Source organism: Ranitomeya imitator, chromosome 2, assembly GCF_032444005.1.
Source record: "Ranitomeya imitator isolate aRanImi1 chromosome 2, aRanImi1.pri, whole genome shotgun sequence".
Taxonomy (NCBI): Eukaryota; Metazoa; Chordata; class Amphibia; order Anura; family Dendrobatidae; genus Ranitomeya; species Ranitomeya imitator.
In genome coordinates, this window is record NC_091283.1 from 38,944,260 (window position 1) to 38,964,283 (window position 20,024).

The 20,024-nt window shown below is 42.8% G+C and overlaps 1 protein-coding gene across 1 annotated transcript; it reads right to left on the reverse strand.

Annotated features, from left to right (window-relative positions):
* Window positions 1-4,925: 4,925 nt before the first annotated feature.
* LOC138666211 (olfactory receptor 6Q1-like) lies at window positions 4,926-5,867 on the reverse strand. Its single transcript, XM_069754451.1, has one exon. It carries the CDS (start codon window positions 5,865-5,867, stop codon window positions 4,926-4,928), a length of 942 nt encoding a protein of 313 aa, XP_069610552.1.
* Window positions 5,868-20,024: the final 14,157 nt, after the last annotated feature.

Below are 20,024 nucleotides of genomic sequence, written 5' to 3' on the forward strand. Positions count from 1 at the left end.
TATATGCGTCATCGCGCCCTCTGCCTGAACAGTCAGAGAGCAGAGACGCCGGGAAGATGGAGGCGCCGGCCGGGAAGATGGATCGGCGCTCGGCGGCTGGAACGAGGACAGGTGAATATAACATACTCACCTAGTCCTGGCGATCCTCGCGCTGTCCCCTCCTGTCTTCGGTGCCGCAGCTTCTTTCTCTATCAGCGGTCACCGGCACCGCTGATAGAGAAATGAATAAGCGGCTCCGCCCCTATGGGAGGTGGAGCCGCTTATTCATTTCTGTAATGAGCGGTCCCACGTGACCGCTGAAGAGAGGAAGAAGCTGCAGCGCCGAAGCCCGTGGGACGGCAGGGACAGCGCGAGGATCGCTGGGACTAGGTAAGTATGCCTCAGCGCCCTCAGCCCCTCACCCGCCGACCCCACCGCTACCGTGACTCGAGTATAAGCCGAGGGGGGCACTTTCAGCCCAAAAATTTGGGCTGAAAATCTCGGCTTATACTCGAGTATATACGGTATATGTATATATATTAATATTTATTCCAGCGCTAGACAGCTTGAAAGCCGGTAATTCAATTACCGGCTTTTCCCTTCTCCTTCCTAAAACCCGACATGATTTGAGACATGGTTTACATACAGTAAACCATGTCTTCTCTCCATTTTTTTTGCAGATTCCACACTACTAATGTCAGTAGTGTGTATCTGCAAAATTTGGCCGTTCTAGCTCTTAAAATAAAGGGTTAAATGGCGGAAAAAATTGGCGTGGGCTCCCGCGCAATTTTCTCCGCCAGAGTAGTAAAGCCAGTGACTGAGGGCAGATATTAATAGCCTGGAGAGGGTCCACGGTTATTGGCCCCCCCCTGGCTAAAAATATCTGCCCCCAGCCACCCCAGAAAAGGCACATCTGGAAGATGCGCCTATTCTGGCACTTGGCCACTCTCTTCCCATTCCCGTGTAGCGGTGGGATATGGGGTAATGAAGGGTTAATGCCACCTTGCTATTGTAAGGTGACATTAAGCCTAATTAATAATGGAGAGGCGTCAATTATGACACCTATCCATTATTAATCCAATTGTAGTGAAGGGTTAAATAAAACACAAACACATTCTTTAAAATTATTTTAATGAAATAAAAACAATGGTTGCTGTAGTATTTTATTCAACGCCCAATCCAGTCACTGAAGACCCTCGTTCTGTGAGTAAAGAAACATAATAAACCAACAATATACTTACCCTCCGCAGATCTGTAACGTCCAACGATGTAAATCCTTCTGAAGGGGTTAAAACATTTTGCAGCAAGGAGCTGTGCTAATGCAGGCTGCTCCTCGCTGCAAAACCCCAGGGAATGAGGCTAAAAATAGATCAATGATCTATATTTAGCATCATTTGCGGTGAGGCGCCCTCTGCTGGCTGTTCATAGATCGTGGGAAATTACCTAGAAAGCCAGGGAGCCAGGGAGCTTTCTAGGTAATTTCCCACGATCTATGAACAGCCAGCAGAGGGCGCCTCACCGCAAATGATGCTAAATATAGATCATTGATCTATTTTTAGCCTCATTCCCTGGGGTTTTGCAGCGAGGAGCAGCCTGCATTAGCACAGCTCCTTGCTGCAAAATGTTTTAACCCCTTCAGAAGGATTTACATCGTTGGACGTTACAGATCTGCGGAGGGTAAGTATATTGTTGGTTTATTATGTTTCTTTACTCACAGAACGAGGGTCTTCAGTGACTGGATTGGGCGTTGAATAAAATACTACAACAACCATTGTTTTTATTTCATTAAAATAATTTTAAAGAATGTGTTTGTGTTTTATTTAACCCTTCACTACAATTGGATTAATAATGGATAGGTGTCATAATTGACGCCTCTCCATTATTAATTAGGCTTAATGTCACCTTACAATAGCAAGGTGGCATTAACCCTTCATTACCCCATATCCCACCGCTACACGGGAATGGGAAGAGAGTGGCCAAGTGCCAGAATAGGCGCATCTTCCAGATGTGCCTGTTCTGGGGTGGCTGGGGGCAGATATTTTTAGCCAGGGGGGGGCCAATAACCGTGGACCCTCTCCAGGCTATTAATATCTGCCCTCAGTCACTGGCTTTACTACTCTGGCGGAGAAAATTGCGCGGGAGCCCACGCCAATTTTTTCCGCCAGTTAACCCTTTATTTTAAGAGCTAGAACGGCCAAATTTTGCAGATACACACTACTGACATTAGTAGTGTGGAATCTGCAAAAAAAATGGAGAGAAGACATGGTTTACTGTATGTAAACCATGTCTCAAATCATGTCGGGTTTTATGAAGGAGAAAGAAAAAGCCGGTAATTGAATTACCGGCTTTCAAGCTGTATAGCGCTGGAATAAGTATTAATATATATACATATATGTGTCTACTGACATATATATATATATATATATATTCTTTTCTTTTTGGGACACATGGATCACTTCTATAGCGGTATGTTGGTTTTGCAAGCCTGCGAGAAAACCACGCAGTACGGATGCCATACGGATTACATACGGAGGATGCCATGCGCAAAAAACGCTGACACAGCCTGCCTACGGAGGAGCAACGGACCATTTTTTTGGGGACTTTTCAGCGTATTACGGCCGTAATATACGGACCGTATTGTTTTACGCTGTGTGTGACGCCGGCCTAACACTGAGAGAGCAAAGGCGAGAAAGCAAAGGAGGGAAAAGGTTGGTACTGAAGATATGAAATTATATTACAAGATGATTTATTTATTCTTAAAAAGTAGGTCCATTCGTTGATAAAATAATACATTAGATGGGCTGCACAAACTACATCAATCTCACCCACGGTGTAACACGCTCCATATTCATGACCTGGCCAGAGTCGAAATAAGGAGCTTTGATGTGTTGCTAAAACTGTTAAAAAATGTAAAGATTTTGCTATGTTACTATTACTTTAAGGAATAGGAAAATACATGACAGTTCCCATGAAATTGTAATATGCTATTAATATAACCCAGAATCAAATTATTCTAAGGACCATAAATGTTGTGTTTATGTGTTAGGGCTAGCGGAACGCACCAAATAATAAAGAGGTAGATATGAGGTGCATTCGCAGCTCGGGGTCCACTGTGCAGAGATGGTACCTGCTGCTAAGTAATGGTGGATGGACACTTGTTTACACGTGGGTTAGACTTCACCCGTGTGAATAGTAGCGAACTCTGTTGCTTCTCAGAGTCGCCAAAATACTCTGCGCCCTGTTAACAGACACAGGGTGCAGCTGCAAGACACTAGTGGGATCCCTATGAATCACCCCCATTACTCTGGTGATTGGACTCGCTCTGACCCTCGGTGGCTTTTGAGCCCACACCTGAGGACGCCCCGAGCCAGATGCAGTGTCCAAGCAGGAATTCCCACCCTACACTGACAGGATGTCAGGAAAGCGCACTGATTGTGCATGGTGCTGTATAAGTGGGCACTGCAAAAGGCACTGTAACGTGTGCTAGATGTGCAGGTAGCACTATCGGGCACTAGATAGCTTCCATCATTCGCGAGCAGTCAACAACACTAGGAATGGGAATGATTAAGGAGCTTTCATCCATTGACAGTCATTCATCTGCACACACGTTATCAAGTTTGTACTAGCGCATGGCGATGCGGCCATGCGAACCTTTTATAGAGGAACCTCTCCGGGACCTTCCTAGTGGTCCAATAGTAGCTGCTACAGGACCTGAGCATGTGATCCCTGACCTCCAATGAGAGGTCTTCTCTTGGGCATGCTCAGTAGAGGAAAAGCAGGACTTAGTCCCTGGAGCGTCTGCTCGCCACTGAACAGTGCTGGTTACAATGGCTGAGCCTGGAAGGTAGCAGTAACAAAGCGCACAGTATCTGTCTGAGCCAGAAGCTGGGAAAGACGTCTCTGCTGAGCAGGCTCCACTGCGGCTGGAGAAGAATGAGAGACCGCAGTGGAGGTGGCACAAGCTTCCCCCTGTGCAGTGGTGGGAACTCAACACCTAACATTATGGTTTACAGAATTCTTAGGAATATAAGAGATAATGGTGATGACTAGAAATGATCGGTGAAAAATTGAGTTTGATTCAAATTTACTGAAATTCACGGTTACATGTGAATTTGAACACTTTGCTGTTTGATTCACAATTCACAAGCCCCATCTCCAGTCTTTTCACTGTAAGGCTACTTTCACACTAGTGTCGGCATCAGTGCGTCGGGCCGACGTACCGACGCATCCTGTGACAACGCAGCACAACGGGGGCAGCGGATGCATTATTACAACGCATCCGCTGCTCCATTGTGAATTGCGGGGAGGAGGGGGTGGAGTTCTGGCCGCGCATGTGCGGTCGGAAATGGCGGACACAAAGCACCAAAAAACGTTACAAGCAACGTTTTTTGGTGCCGACGGTCCGCCACAACACGACGCAACCATCACACGATGATTGCGACGTGTGGCAATGCGTCGCTAATACAAGCCTATGGAGAAAAAATGCATCCTGCAAACAACTTTGCAGGATGGTTTTTTCTGCAAAACGACGCATTGCGATGTGCATCGTACGACGCTAGTGTGAAAGTAGCCTTAGCCAGAACTTCCAGATTCGATAAGGCTTTGGGGAACACTGTGTGTTTTAAGGTCGTGATTTCTTGGTGTGCTACGCAATCCTTACAACGCACAGTGACTGGGCTGCAAGTTCAGCCCTATTGTGATGATGATGGAGACGCGGCACGTGACTCTAGAAAGAAGACTGGACAATGACCAGCAGGGCGGCTGGAGAGGTGACGTATTAGAGTTTTTTTGTTTTTTGCATCCTACTTTTATTATGCTCTGGGTTTTTAATAAACCCAAGAGCATAATAAGGGCATTTAGATACAGTCTTGGGAAACAATTTGGCCATGCCTGCAATGTTGAATTCCAAACAATCCACTCATCACTAGTGATGGTTATTGGCAATTTTAGAGGCCCAACTTAGACTCCTTTGGTTTCTCAAACATTTTTTGTAATGCCAGCCTTACATCCTTATTTCTAAGAGTATAAATGATAGGATTGAGCATGGGAGTGACAACGGAATATAAAACAGATATCATCTTGTTTGTGGAAAAAGAAGAAGCTGATTTGACTCGGATATATGTAAAACTCATGCTTCCGTAGTAGATACAAACGACGGCCAAGTGAGATGTGCACGTGGAGAACGCCTTGTAGCGTCCATTGGAAGAAGGCATCTTCAGAACTGTCCATGTTATGCAAAAGTATGAGATGAAGATGACTAGCATTGAGCTTATAAGAACAAACGCAGATACAATTAGGTCTACAATTTCTTTCTGCTTAGTGTTCCCACAAGCCAATTTCAATAATGGAGAAGCATCACAAAAGTAATGGTCAATTTGATTTGGTCCACAGAAGTCCAGTTGTGTCAGGAACAAGACTGGAAAGACTGGAGTAAAGAGTCCAGTTAACCAGGAGACAATAAGTAGACATGTAACATACTTATTTTGCATTATGATCGTGTACCTTAGAGGATTACAAATAGCTACATAACGGTCATAGGCCATAGCGGCCAGAAGATAACATTCAGAAGCCCCCAAAAATGTGAAAGTAAAAAGCTGAGTGACACAACCGACATAGGATATCTCCTCATTTCCTGTCATGATGATGGCCAACAAATTGGGGAGCGTGGTACTGATATACCAAACTTCTAAGAAGGAAAGGTTTCCTAAGAAAATGTACATTGGTTTCCATAGTTTGGGGTCTTGCAAAACCAGTGCAAGAATTGCCAAATTTTCCAAGACTGTGAAGATGTAAACTAGAAGAAATAAAGAAAAGTTGGTTTTCTGGCAATAAGAACAGCTTGAAAGTCCAGCAAGGAGGAATGTGATGCCTTTGGTTCTGTTGAGCATTATACATAAAGCTTTAAATATGGATGTAGAATATGTTATCTTTAGGACTTCAATTTATTGGAAATAACCATGTTTAGCATTGACAAAAATATAAAAATGTATATGGAAAAAAAATTCAAAAATGTTTTTTTTTCTAAAATTCTTGGATGCAGGATATTGGTCATGAATCGTCTGTTTGTTAAAAGAACAGAGTTAGCAAAGGAAGGTAATGACTTAAAGGATCTTTACAGGCAAAACTAAGAAATTAGATGAATTTGAAAGAGTGGAGCATGACACAGCTATTTAAAAAACACTAAATAGATAATCTGTGTTTAATGGTTCAGTTGTTAAAGGGGTTCTTCAAGAATCTAAAAATATGACCTCCGTCACATAATTCAAACAGCAGTCCATCCTAGTCATGTGTCAGGATGAGCTGCAGTTTGAAGAGAAACAGCTTCCTGGGCCTCATCTGTAGAGGAGTTGAGCACACATATTAGTGAGCAGACAGTGAAGGGCTGTGGCAAGAAAATAAATCTGGAAGCTCTAGAATGTCTGCTTATGATGAAGCTCTTCTGTCATAGACTCAGTGCCTGAGTCTCTTCTGACTGCAGCCTGTCCTGACACATGACTAGGCTGGGCTGTTGCTTGAATTATGTGATGGGAGCCATTTTATTCTATTCTCGGAGAACCACATTAAGGCCCTAAACTATTCAAAAGTGTATTAGTATTGCCCCAAAAGTTCCTTTAGCACTCTATAGTAAAAAAGCCTACAACCTGCAGTAACCACCGATCGACCAAACCGCTGCATGACCAGCTCTACCCACGCCTACTGTATTCTCACCCATCCCTTGTAGATTGTGAGCCTTCGCGGGCAGGGTCCTCTCTCCTCCTGTACCAGTTGTGACTTGTATTGTTTAAGATTATTGTACTTGTTTTTATTATGTTTACCCCTCCTCACATGTAAAGCGCCATGGAATAAATGGCGCTATAATAATAAATAATAATAATAAAAGGAACACTGAGCAAAAGGGGTAGGCATGCCCTCATCTTCTGTTACAGTTTTTTGACTGCCTGAGTCTCACAAGTTAGAAAGCATATATATAAACTGTATGTAGACCAATTGCTAAACAAATACTATTGGGAGCCACACAGTAAGGGCTTTTATGCCTTTGTCTTAGGGATTGTTGGAGACCTGAACATTCATACCCCTGTCATTGTGAGATTGCCACTGGGCCCTTTGCTATATCAAATGTTTTTTGTGAATGATAGGATCCCTTTAAATGACTATTTATCTTGTGCCTACACATATAGATTGACAAATAGATTCAATATGTGATAGGTTATCTACATCATATCGGTTGGGGGCAAACACCCGGGACTCTACTTCTCAGCTACTTTCAGCTCTGCTTGAGAATGGATGTAAACAGTGAATGGGACTGGAATACCACATCTCCACACATTGTTTAGCTGCTGTTTCCAAAAATGTCAGCATGGCTCCTACTGAATTGAACACAGTACTCAGCAGTGGCCACTACACTGTGTGAGGCAGCACTGAGCTACTTCCTGTCTGCACAATGTTTGCATCCAGCCACCAGCGGAGCTGATGATATCTCATTGCCTGGAATGTTGGGTATCAGACCATGATGGACTTATACAATGAATCCCGTCACTACCCTAAAGCAGTGGTCAGATTGGGCGTAAACCTTTAACCCACCCTTGATTTCCTGGGATACAGTGGCATGTAAACGTTTGGGCACCCCTGGTCAAATTTCCTGTTATTGTGAACAGTTAAACAAGTTAAAGATGAAATGATCTCTAAAAGGCCTAAAGTTAAAGATGACACATTTGCTTTGTATTTTAGACAAAAAAAAATAATTGTCATTTTTTACATTTTAACCCCTTCCCGACCCATGACGCCACGTAGGCGTCATGAAAGTCGGTGCCAATCCGACCCATGACGCCTATGCGGCGTCATGGAAAGATCGCGTCCCTGCAGGCCGGGTGAAAGGGTTAACTCCCATTTCACCCGATCTGCAGGGACAGGGGGAGTGGTAGTTTAGCCCAGGGGGGGTGGCTTCACCCCCTCGTGGCTACGATCGCTCTGATTGGCTGTTGAAAGTGAAACTGCCAATCAGAGCGATTTGTAATATTTCACCTATTATAACTGGTGAAATATTACAATCCAGCCATGGCCGATGCTGAAATATCATCGGCCATGGCTGGAAATACTAATGTGCCCCCACCCCACCGATCGCCCCCGCAGCCCCCCGATCTGGCCGGTACACTGCTCCGGCTCCCCTCCGTCCAGTGCTCCGCTCCCCCCCGTGCTCTTGTCCGCTCCCCCCGTGCTCCAATCACCCCCCCGTGCTCCAATCACCCCCCCTGCACTCCGATCCACCCCCCCGGTGCTCCGTTCCACCCCCCCGTGCTCCATTCCAGCCCCCCCGTGCTCCATTCCAGGCCCCCGTGCTCCGTTCCACTCCTCCCGCGCTCCGATTCCCCCCCCCGTGCTCCGATCCCCCCCCCGTGGTCCCCCCCCACCCCATCATACTTACCGATCCAGCCGGGGTCCCGTCCGTCTTCTCCCTGGGCGCCGCCATCTTCCAAAATGGCGGGCGCATGTGCAGTGCGCCCGCCGAATCTGCCGGCCGGCAGATTCGTTCCAAAGTGCATTTTGATCACTGAGATATAATCTATCTCAGTGATCAAAATAAAAATAATAATAAATGACCCCCCCCCTTTGTCACCCCCATAGGTAGGGACAATAAAAAAATAAAGAAATTTTTTTTTTCCACTAATGTTAGAATAGGGTTAGGGTTAGGGTTAGGGGTAGGGTTAGGGGTAGGGTTAGGGTTAGGGCTAGGGGTAGGGGTAGGGTTAGGGGTAGGGTTAGGGGTAGGGTTAGGGCTAGGGTTAGGGCTAGGGGTAGGGTTAGGGTTAGGGCTAGGGTTAGGGTTAGGGTTTCGGTATGTGCACACGTATTCCGGTCCTCTGCGGATTTTTCCGCTGCAGATTTGATAAATCCGCAGTGCTAAACCGCTGCGGATTTATGGCGGATTTACCGCGTTTTTTTCTGCGCATTTCACTGCGGTTTTACAACTGCGATTTTCTATTGGAGCAGTTGTAAAACCGCTGCGGAATCCGCACAAAAGAAGTGACATGCTGCGGAATGTAAACCGCTGCGTTTCCGTGCAGTTTTTCCGCAGCATGTGTACAGCGATTTTTGTTTCCCATAGGTTTACATTGAACTGTAAACTCATGGGAAACTGCTGCGGATCTGCAGCGTTTTCCGCAGCGTGTGCACATACCTTTAGAATTAGGCTATGTGCACACGGTGCGGATTTGGCTGCGGATTCGCAGCAGTGTTCCATCAGGTTTACAGTACCATGTAAACATATGAAAAACCAAATCCGCTGTGCCCATGGTGCGGAAAATACCGCGCGGAAACGCTGCGTTGTATTTTCCGCAGCATGTCAATTCTTTGTGCGGATTCCGCAGCGTTTTACACCTGTTCCTCAATAGGAATCCGCAGGTGAAATCCGCACAAAAAACACTGGAAATCCGCGGAAAATCCGCAGGTAAAACGCAGTGCCTTTTACCCGCGGATTTTTCAAAAATGGTGCGGAAATATCTCACACGAATCCGCAACGTGGGCAGGGTTGTGGTTAGGGTTAGGGGTGTGTTGGGGTTAGGGTTGTGGTTAGGGGTGTGTTGCGGTTAGGGTTGTGATTAGGGTTATGGCTACAGTTGGGATTAGGGTTAGGGGTGTGTTGGGGTTAGAATTGAGGGGTTACCACTGTTTAGGCACATCAGGGGTCTCCAAACGCAACACGGCGCCACCATTGATTCCAGCCAATCTCGTATTCAAAAAGTCAAATGGTGCTCCCTCACTTCCGAGCCCTGAAGTGTGCCCAAACAGTGGTTTACCCCCACATATGGGGTATCAGTGTACTCAGGACAAACTGCGCAACAATTACTGGGGTCCAATTTCTCCTGTTACCCTTGTGAATCTAAAAAAATGCTTGCTAAAACATAATTTTTGAGGAAAGAAAAATGATTTTTTATTTTCACGGCTCTGCGTTGTAAACGTCTGTGAAGCACTTGGGGGTTCAAAGTGCTCACCACATATCTAGATAAGTTCCTTGGGGGGTCTAGTTTCTAAAATGGGGTCACTTGTGGGGGTTTCTACTGTTTAGGCACACCAGGGGCTCTGCAAACGCAACGTGACACCCGTAGACCATTCCATCAAAGTCTGCATTTCAAAAGTCACTACTTCCCTTCTGAGCCCCGACGTGTGCCCAAACAGTGGTTTACCCCCACTCATGGGGTATCAGCGTATTCAGGAGAAACTGGACAACAACTTTTGGGGTCCAATTTCTCCTGTAACCCTTGGGAAAATAAAAAATTCTGGGCTAAATAATTATTTTTGAGGAAAGAAAACGTATTTATTATTTTCACGGCTCTGCATTATAAACTTCTATGAAGCGCTTGGGGGTTCAAAGTGCTCACCACACATCTAGATAAGTTCCTTTCGGGGTCTAGTTTCCAAAATGGGGTCACTTGTGGGGGGTTTCTACTGTTAAGCCACATCAGGGGCTCTGCAAACGCAACGTGACGCCCACAGAGCATTCCATCAAAGTCTGCATTTCAAAACGTCACTACTTCACTTCCGAGCCCCGGCATGTGCCCAAACAGTGATTTACCCCCACATATGGGGTATCAGCGTACTCAGGAGAAACTGGACAACAACTTTTGGGGTCAAATTTCTCCTGTTACCCTTGGGAAAATAAAAAATTGCAGGCTAAAAGATCATTTTTGAGAAAATAATTTTTTTTTTTATTTTCATGGCTCTGCGTTATAAACTTCTGTGAAGCACTTGGGGGTTCAAAGTCCTCACCACACATCTAGATAAGTTCCATGGGAGGTCTAGTTTCCAAAATGGTTTCATTTCTGGGGGATCTCCAATGTTTAGGCACACAGGGGCTCTCGAAACGTGACATGGTGTCCGCTAATGATTGGAGCTAATTTTCCATTTAAAAAGCCAAATGGCGTGCCATCCCTTCCGAGCCCTGCCGTGCGCCCAAACAGTGGTTTACCCCCACATATGGGGTATCAGCATACTCAGGACAAACTGGACAACAATATTTGGGGTCCAATTTCTCCTATTATCCTTGGCAAAATAGGAAATTCCAGGCTAAAAAATCATTTTTGAGGAAAGAAAAATTATTTTTTATTTTCATGGCTCTGCGTTATAAACTTCTGTGAAGCACCTGGGGGTTTAAAGTGCTCAATATGCATCTAGATAAGTTCCTTGGGGGGTCTAGTTTCCAAAATGGGGTCACTTGTGGGGGAGCTCCAATGTTTAGGCACACAGGGGCTCTCCAAACGCGACATGGTGTCCGCTAACAATTGGAGCTAATTTTCCATTCAAAAAGTCAAATGGCGCGCCTTCCCTTCCGAGCCCTGCCGAGTGCCCAAACAGTGGTTTACCCCCACATATGAGGTATCGGCGTACTCGGGAGAAATTGCCCAACAAATTTTATGATCCATTTTATCCTACTGCCCATGTGAAAATGAAAAAATTGAGGCGAAAATAATTTTTTTGTGAAAAAAAAGTACTTTTTCATTTTTACAGATCAATTTGTGAAGCACCTGAGGGTTTAAAGTGCTCACTAGGCATCTAAATAAGTTCCTTGGGGGGTCTAGTTTCCAAAATGAGGTCACTTGTGGGGGAGCGCCAATGTTTAGGCACACAGGAGCTATCCAAACGCGACATGGTGTCCGCTAACGATGGAAATAATTTTTCATTCAAAAAGTCAAATGGCGCTCCTTCCCTTCCGAGCCTTACCATGTGCCCAAGCAGTGGTTTACCCCCACATGTGAGGTATTGGTGTACTCAGGAGAAATTGCCCAACACATTTTAGGATCCATTTTATCCTGTTGCCCATGTGAAAATGAAAAAATTGAGGCTAAAAGAATTTTTTTGTGAAAAAAAAGTACTTTTTCATTTTTACGGATCAATTTGTGAAGCACCTGGGGGTTCAAAGTGCTCACTATGCATCTAGATAAGTTCCTTGGGATGTCTAGTTTCCAAAATGGGGTCACTTGTGGGGGAGCTCCAATTTTTAGGCACACGGGGGCTTTCCAAACGTGACATGGTGTCCGCTAAAGAGTGGAGCCAATTTTTGATTCAAAAAGTCAAATGGCGCTCCTTCCCTTCCAAGCCCTGCCTTGCACCCAAACAGTGGTTTACCCCCACATATGAGGTAACAGCGTACTCAGGACAAATTGGACAACAACTTTCGTGGTTCAGTTTCTCCTTTTACCATTGGGAAAATAAAAAAATTGTTGCTAAAAGATAATTTTTGTGACTAAAAAGTTAAATGTTCATTTTTTCCTTCCATGTTGCTTCTGCTGCTGTGAAGCACCTGAAGGGTTAATAAACTTCTTGAATGTGGTTTTGAGTACCTTGAGGGGTGCAGTTTTTAGAATGGTGTCACTTTTGGGTATTTTCAGCCATATAGACCCCTCAAACTGACTTCAAATGTGAGGTGGTCCCTAAAAAAAATGGTTTTGTAAATTTTGTTGTAAAAATGACAAATCGCTGGTCAAATTTTAACCCTTATAACTTCCTAACAAAAAAAAATTTTGTTTCCAAAATTGTGCTGATGTAAAGTAAACATGTGGGAAATGTTATTTATTAACTATTTTGTGTCACATATCTCTCTGGTTTAACAGAATAAAAATTCAAAATGTGAAAATTGCAAAATTTTCAAAATTTTCGCCAAATTTCCGTTTTTATCACAAATAAACGCAGAATTTATTGACCTAAATTTACCACTAACATGAAGCCCAATATGTCACGAAAAAACAATCTTAGAACCGCTAGGATCCGTTGAAGCGTTCCTGAGTTATTACCTCATAAAGGGACACTGGTCAGAATTGCAAAAAACGGCAAGGTCTTTAAGGTCAAAATAGGCTGGGTCATGAAGGGGTTAAAAATTACAAAATTAAAGTGGGCCGATGCAAAAGTCTGGGCATTAACAGACCTTAATTATTCTGTTACGTTTATGCCTTTTTCACTATCATTGTTATGCAAGGCCAGGTGATGCAAATTTCCCAGCTTTATAAAAAAAATTCCAGCCTCCTCTAATCTTGTGCATAAAAACAACAGCCATGTTTTCTTCTAAGCAGCTGCATAGCATATCGAAAATGAAAATGGTGGAGGCCCACAAAGCAGGAGAAGGCTGTAAGAAGATAGCAAAGTGTTTTCAAGTTGCCCTTTGCTTAGTTTGAAATGTAACTAAGAAATGGCAGTTACCAGGAATAGTGGAGGTCAAGATAAGGTCTGGAAGATCAAACAAAATTTCAGTGAGAGCGGCTAGTAGGATTTCTAGAGAGGCAAATAAGAACTCCCTGCTGGACTGCAAAAGACCTTCAGAAAGATTCAGCAGATTCTGAACTTGTACGACATTATTCTACGGTTCAGAGACATCTGCACAAATATGTCCTTCATAGAAGAGTCATGAAAATAAAACCTCTCCTGTGTCCTCACCATAAAATGCAGCATAAGAATTATGCAAAAGAACATCTAAACAAGGCTGATGCAATTTGGAAACAAGTCCTGTGAACCAATGAGGTTAAAATAGAATTATTTGGCCACAATGATCAAAGGTATGTGTGGAGAAAAAAGGACAAAGAATTTCAGGAAAAGAAGATCTCACCAACCATTAATCATGGGGATGGATCAATCATGCTTTGGGATTGTGTTGCAGCCAAAGGCACGGGGAACATTTCATGGGTAGAGTGGAGAGTGGATTTAATAAAATTTCAACAAATTCTTGATGCAAACATAACACCATCTGTAAAAAAGGCTGAATTTGAAAAGAGGATGGCTTCTACAAATGGATAATCCTAAACACAAGTCAAAATCCAAAATAGACGACCTCAAAAGGCGCAAGCTGAAGGTTTTACAATGGCCCTCACAGTCTCCTTATCTGAACATCATTGAAAATCTGTGGCTAGACCTCAAAATAGCAGAGGATGCAAGACAACCCAGGAATCTCACGGAACTGGAAGAATTTTCCAAGGAAGAATGGATGAAAATCCCTCAAACAAGAATTGAAAGACTCTTGGCTGAGTACAAAAAGCATTTAAAAGTTGTGATACTTTCAAATGGGGGTGCTACTATGTACTAACCATGCAGGGATGCAGGGTGCTGAAAATTTTGCATCAGTGCATCTTTTTGTAATTTGGAAAAAATGTAAGCGATGAAAATATATATTTGTATATTAATTTTGCGCCAAAAATACAAAGTAAATGTGTCATTTTTTACTTTAGTCCTTTTAGAGATCATTTCATCTTCAACTTGCATAATGGTTTACAATAACTTTAACATTGACCAGGGGTGCCCAAACTTTTATATTGCACTGTATTGTCCAATAAACACCCTAGACTACATATAATGGATATTGCTGTTAGTCACTAGACCTTCAGGCATATTATCAGGGATACTATCATTAATAATACACTCCTCAGCATTGAAATTGCAACATCAAGAAGGAAAATTATATAAGTCACAGGATGGATGGATGTGTTAATGATTTTCAACCTACTACAGCTATGAGTGCCATGTGGAGAAATCCTAGCACTGACTGCCTCGACTGCTATCAATGAGAATATTAATGGTCGTCTGAGGAATGTTCTGCCCCTCTGAATGTGTGCCGCCCCCGGCTGTGTCGCTCTGGTTATGGTTATGGTACTAGGTCATGGCACTCCGAGTACTTATCTAGTCACATACAGAGTTTTGCTGAGATCTACACAGTGAGGGCCCAGTTTCTCTGCTGAGAGGTTGTGTAGCCTTCCTTTTGCTAATTATACATCTGGTAAATGAATCTTTGGATCCCCAGGGGTCCAAGGTAAATAATTACTGGATCTGTGATCCCTTCCAGTGAGCAGGCAGTTGTGAATCCTGTCAGAACACTTACTTCCTCTTACAACAGTGTCCCTGATTCCATGTAGCTGCTTAACTCCTGGGCAAAAGTTCTCTTCTGCTAGTTATATAAAGACCAAAAGACTCACAGTTTAGCACAGACTCTGAGAATATCTGTGCTCCAGGGAGTTGTACCCTGCCTTGCGCAGCTTGGACTTGCAGAGAACACGCTGTTTTCCTCTGCATCCAAGACCTCTATGAAGCTACTTCTTCCTCAAAACTACAACTTCTCAAAAACCTCCTCCCCTCTGAGGGATCGTGCACACTCTCCTGCTTTGACAAAATGTGTGGATGCAATTATAACAGCAGAGAACTTAGCCCTCACCATAACTGTCAATAACAGATAAATTATATTACACAAGCAGGCATTTTGTGGCGCTACAGACACAGGCGCCAAAAATGCACTTGTGCAAATTATCAAGATCCATTGCTAGCCGCTCCTGTGTAATAATCATCCAATGTTGTTCCTGATGTGCTCGATGGGAGACAAGTCAGGAGACGCTGCAGGCTATGGGAGCATGTTTGGACCACGCAAGCTGCTCACAGTGGCACAAGCAAAACATATTGGCTGGTGTTGTCATGTTGAGAAACTGATGTGATGTTCCCTCGTTTGAAGGCCTTTTCATGTCATTGCCCATGTGGTGTCATCAGATTCGAAGAATGGCATGTAATGATCCATACTATACTGCAAGTGAAATTAGATGTCACATTCTATACATGAGGCATCACACACTATCTGCACAACATACAAGAAGGTGTTGGCACAACATTGGGCTGCAAACCAGACATCTAGCTACCGGTGTTCCATTGACCTCATGATACTGCTCTCCAAGACGAATATGATGCAGAGCAAAATGGAAATGGAGGATGGAATGGAGGTCGACCTAGAGATTGGTATGGAAACCACAGGGGCAACATCATGAAGAGGCCTTCACGAGGGAGCATGAAAGTTTTTTCAGCATGACAACACAAGGCCTCATGTTACTCGTGTTGCCATGAGCAGTCAGCCTATTCTACCATGAGAACCGAAATTTGTGGAAAGATGTGCTTCCTCCTAAATTGTGCAGCACTTACGTATATTACTCAACAACTACACTTACCATAGAAGAAAAATGTTTCCAATGGTGTATAAAAATTCCACCTTACCCGTTCATAACATGTGTCATATGTGCAATAAGAACGTTCTCTGTTGGAAGGCTTCCATGTCAAGTTGTCTGTGAAATTACCTGCTGCCAAAAGCATAAAACACCTTTGTATGTGGATTTATCCTACAATAATCTGTGTAATTACATTGTGAAGCCCAATCTTATTACATAGTGAGAACCAGTACAAGGCTTAAAGTAGCAGCATGATGAGAATGTGCACTAAAGTGCTGCCATTGATCAGCATTTATAGATATGTAAAACTCAGGAGAAATGCTCCAGGTGGAATATCGTAGAATATAAAGAGAACAAATGCCTTTATAATCGGTACTGTGCCGTTGCTATTATTTCCTATTGTATTTTACCAATTATGGAATTAATTTAGTCGTTGATGGAGATTCATAAGGGGCTGTAGATATATAAATACAGGATTGTGTAAAAGTTTTAGGCAGTTGTGGAAAAACTGCTGCAAAAGTAAGAAAGCTTTAAAAAATGGAAGTCTTAATAGTTACTCTTAACATTTAAGAAAATGCAAAGCGAAGGAGCAAAAGAGAAAAGTAAATTACATCCATATTTGGTGACCACCATTTGCCTTCAAAACGGCATCATTCCTTCTAGATACATGTGCACACAGTTCTTCTCACAAACAGTATCCTCTCAAGGGCAAAATGCAGCAGTTTTCTCTATACCCTTCACCAATTGGAATACTTTTGAGAATTTTGTAAGTGTCTTTTCAAAAATTGCTGCAACAAAGCTAAACAACTTGTTCAAATTACATAGTGGAAAGGAAGATGGACTCAAAAGGCTTCAACAAAATGGCAACCAATGGTTAAGCCTCAGAGCAGAGAAGGGTATCTATTGCCATGTGTTAGTCTCAGCAGTGGTTTACTCACCATAAATGCAGACATGTCCACCGCAATATGTCTATAGTGGGTATGAGGCCAAATTCTAAATGTTTTGCTTTCCAACATCAAACCATATATACATTTAAATGAAAGATGTTTTAATGTATTTAATTCACTTGTATGGTGTAAATACAGGCTGGGTCATTTATATGGACCCGTAGAAGCACTGTTTGAAGTGCGAAACGGCCGTCGTCTCCTCCTGCACACTCCTTTCACTGCTCTGCTCCCCCGTGCCATGAAGATTCATATGTATATTGAATAAAGGAACCTTTGACTCCAGGACTGGTGAGTGCTATCGCGTGTTACTTCATGATTTACTAGGATTTATATGGATACACCTGGGTGGGCCATTTATAAAGTTGGATCCAAAATGGCCGACTTCAAAATGGCCGCCATAGTCACCACCCATCTTGAAAAGTTTTTCCCCTCTCATATGCTAATGTTCCACAAACAGGAAGTTGATATCACCAACCATTCCCATTTTATTTAGGTGTTTACATATACATGGCCCACCCAGGTGTATCCATATAAATGGCCCACCCTGTACATTGAAAAAGACTGATTTCAGACTGAGCTCCAATTCTATGAAAGACCTATTCCAGGTGTCCCAAAATGTCAGTTGGATAAAGTAGGGGAGTCTTGAAAAACATGTGTTGCTTATTAAAGAAAGGAACCTAACGCCACATCTCCTTTTACAGTGTAATAGCTAGTAACTATTCACGTATACTATAGATAAGCTGCCATTTACTTTAGTAATGAGTGATTATCTGGAGTAATCATGCCTATGTGTCCAACATGTCATAACTACAGGACAAATCAACAAGAACAGCGAGGACCAATGGGAGGCCAAAACTGAACAACAATTATCCGATGTTGAATGATTATTTTTTCATCACATTTCCCGCTACCACCTTAAATTTTTCAATTCCTGCAAAACCCCTGTTTGCACTTTCAGGACTGGACCAAATTTTACAATTCTGACCAGTGTCACTTTATGTGGTAATAACTCTGGAACTCTTCAATGGATCCCACTAAATCTGAGACTGTTTTTTAGTAGTGGTAAAATTTGTTTCATATGACTTGCGTTTAAAATTGAAATTTGGCAAAAATTAAAAAAAAATTGCAATTTCCAAACTTTTACTTTTTATGCCCTTAAATCAGAGAGTTATGTCACACAAAATAGTTAATAAATAACATTTCCCATATGTCCATCATACATCAGTGCACTTTTTGAAATATACGGTACATTTTTTGTTAGGAATTAGGAAGTTATAAAGGTTAAAAATAACCAGCTATCTCTTTTTTTTTTTTAAATTTACTAAACCATTTTTTTAGGGATCACATTACATTTGAAGGGAGTTCGAGGAGTCTATATGACAGAAAATACCCAAACATGACACGATTCTAAACACTGCACCCGTCAAATTGCTCAAAACCACGTTCTATACGTTTATTAACCCTTCAGGTGCTTGACATGAATTTTTAGAATGTGAAAGGAAAAAGGAACATTTAACTTTTTTACACAAAAATTTTATTTTAGACCCATTTTTTATTTTCACAAGGGTAACAGGAAAAAATGGACCATAACATTTGTTGTGCAATTTCTCTTGAGCATGCCCATAACACCATATGTGGGGGAAAGTTATTCTTTGGGTGCACGGCAGGGCTTGGAAGGGAAGCAGCAACATTTGACTTTTTGAATGCAAAATTTGCTGGAATAATTAGTAGATGCCATGTCACATTTGGAGAGCCCCTGATGTGTTTAAATAGTGGAATCCCCTAAAAGTGATGCCATTTTGGAAACTAGACCTCATCAGGGAACTTATCTAGATGTGTGGTGAGCATCTTGAATCCCAAGATGCTTCACAGAAGTTTATAACATTGAGCCGTGAAAATAAAATAAAATCACATTTTCTCACAAAATGTCTTCAGACCCAAATTTTTCATTTTCACGAGGTTAACAGGACAGATTGCAGCATACAATGTTTGTGCAATTTCTTCTGAGTACAATGTTACCCAATATGTGGAGGAAAACTACTGTTTGAGCGCACAGCAGGGCTTGGAAGAGAAAGAGCATCATTTGACTTTTTGAATGCAAAACTTGCTGGAATAATTAGCGGATACTAGGGGAAGTTACACATAAAGTGCCAATTATGGCTTAAAAAACCTCTATAGGAAAAGTTTGGTTTGGCATTCCTTGCACCATCTGAGGCCAGGGGTTTTTTTTGCTGCAGAAATAGATGTCAGCTTCCGTCCATTCATTAAAGAGTTATTCCAAAAATCATAACACACACATATATTTATTAATTAATTATTAATTTATGGTAATAAAACTCATTTTCCCGTTGCCCACATATAACCCTCTCCTCCATATTATACCTATCCAGGTTCTATTTACACTTCAGTTGACATTGGAACTGTCCCATTGTAGCACCATTGCTCCTGGTCGACCATGCGCAGCATAGTCTGCTTAGGGTCATGTCTAGAATGGAGTTTCTTCTGTGAGGAATAATGTCACGGCAGGGGCAGAGCCACCTTCATTACAGTGTAGAGCTCATACCTGGAAGCAGCATTGTGCCTTCATGCCATTAACTAGGAGGAGTGGTTTACTGTATGATGGGGTGGTGTATAAGGGTCTGAAAAGAGTCATATACTGCAGGGTATATCTGTTTATGAAGGGGCTGAGAGGCGTGATAAACTTCATGATGGGGCTGTATATAGGGGCTGAGATGAATGATGTACTGCAAAGTAGGGCTATGTATGGGCAGCTCAAATAGAAATATACTGCAGGATGGGGCTGTATATAGAGTGGTTGAAAGGACTGATATACTGCATGATGGTGCTGCTTGTATATGGGGCAGAGAGGAGTGATATACTGCAAGATGGGGCTGTGCATAGGGGACTGATCTTAGTAATATACTTCCAGATGGAGCTGTATATAGAAAAGGACAAAAAGGAGTAACATATTGCAGGATGGGGTTGCAATATAGAAGAGGGCACAGCTAAGTTCAATTCTACCTCTGCCATTGTGCCTGAAATCAATGGACATGGTAGGAGACTTGCTGCTACCACTCAGTAGCCGATCCTTCAATAACATTACTGCAAGCTATGTCCTTCTCAGGCCTCTTTACCCAGCCAG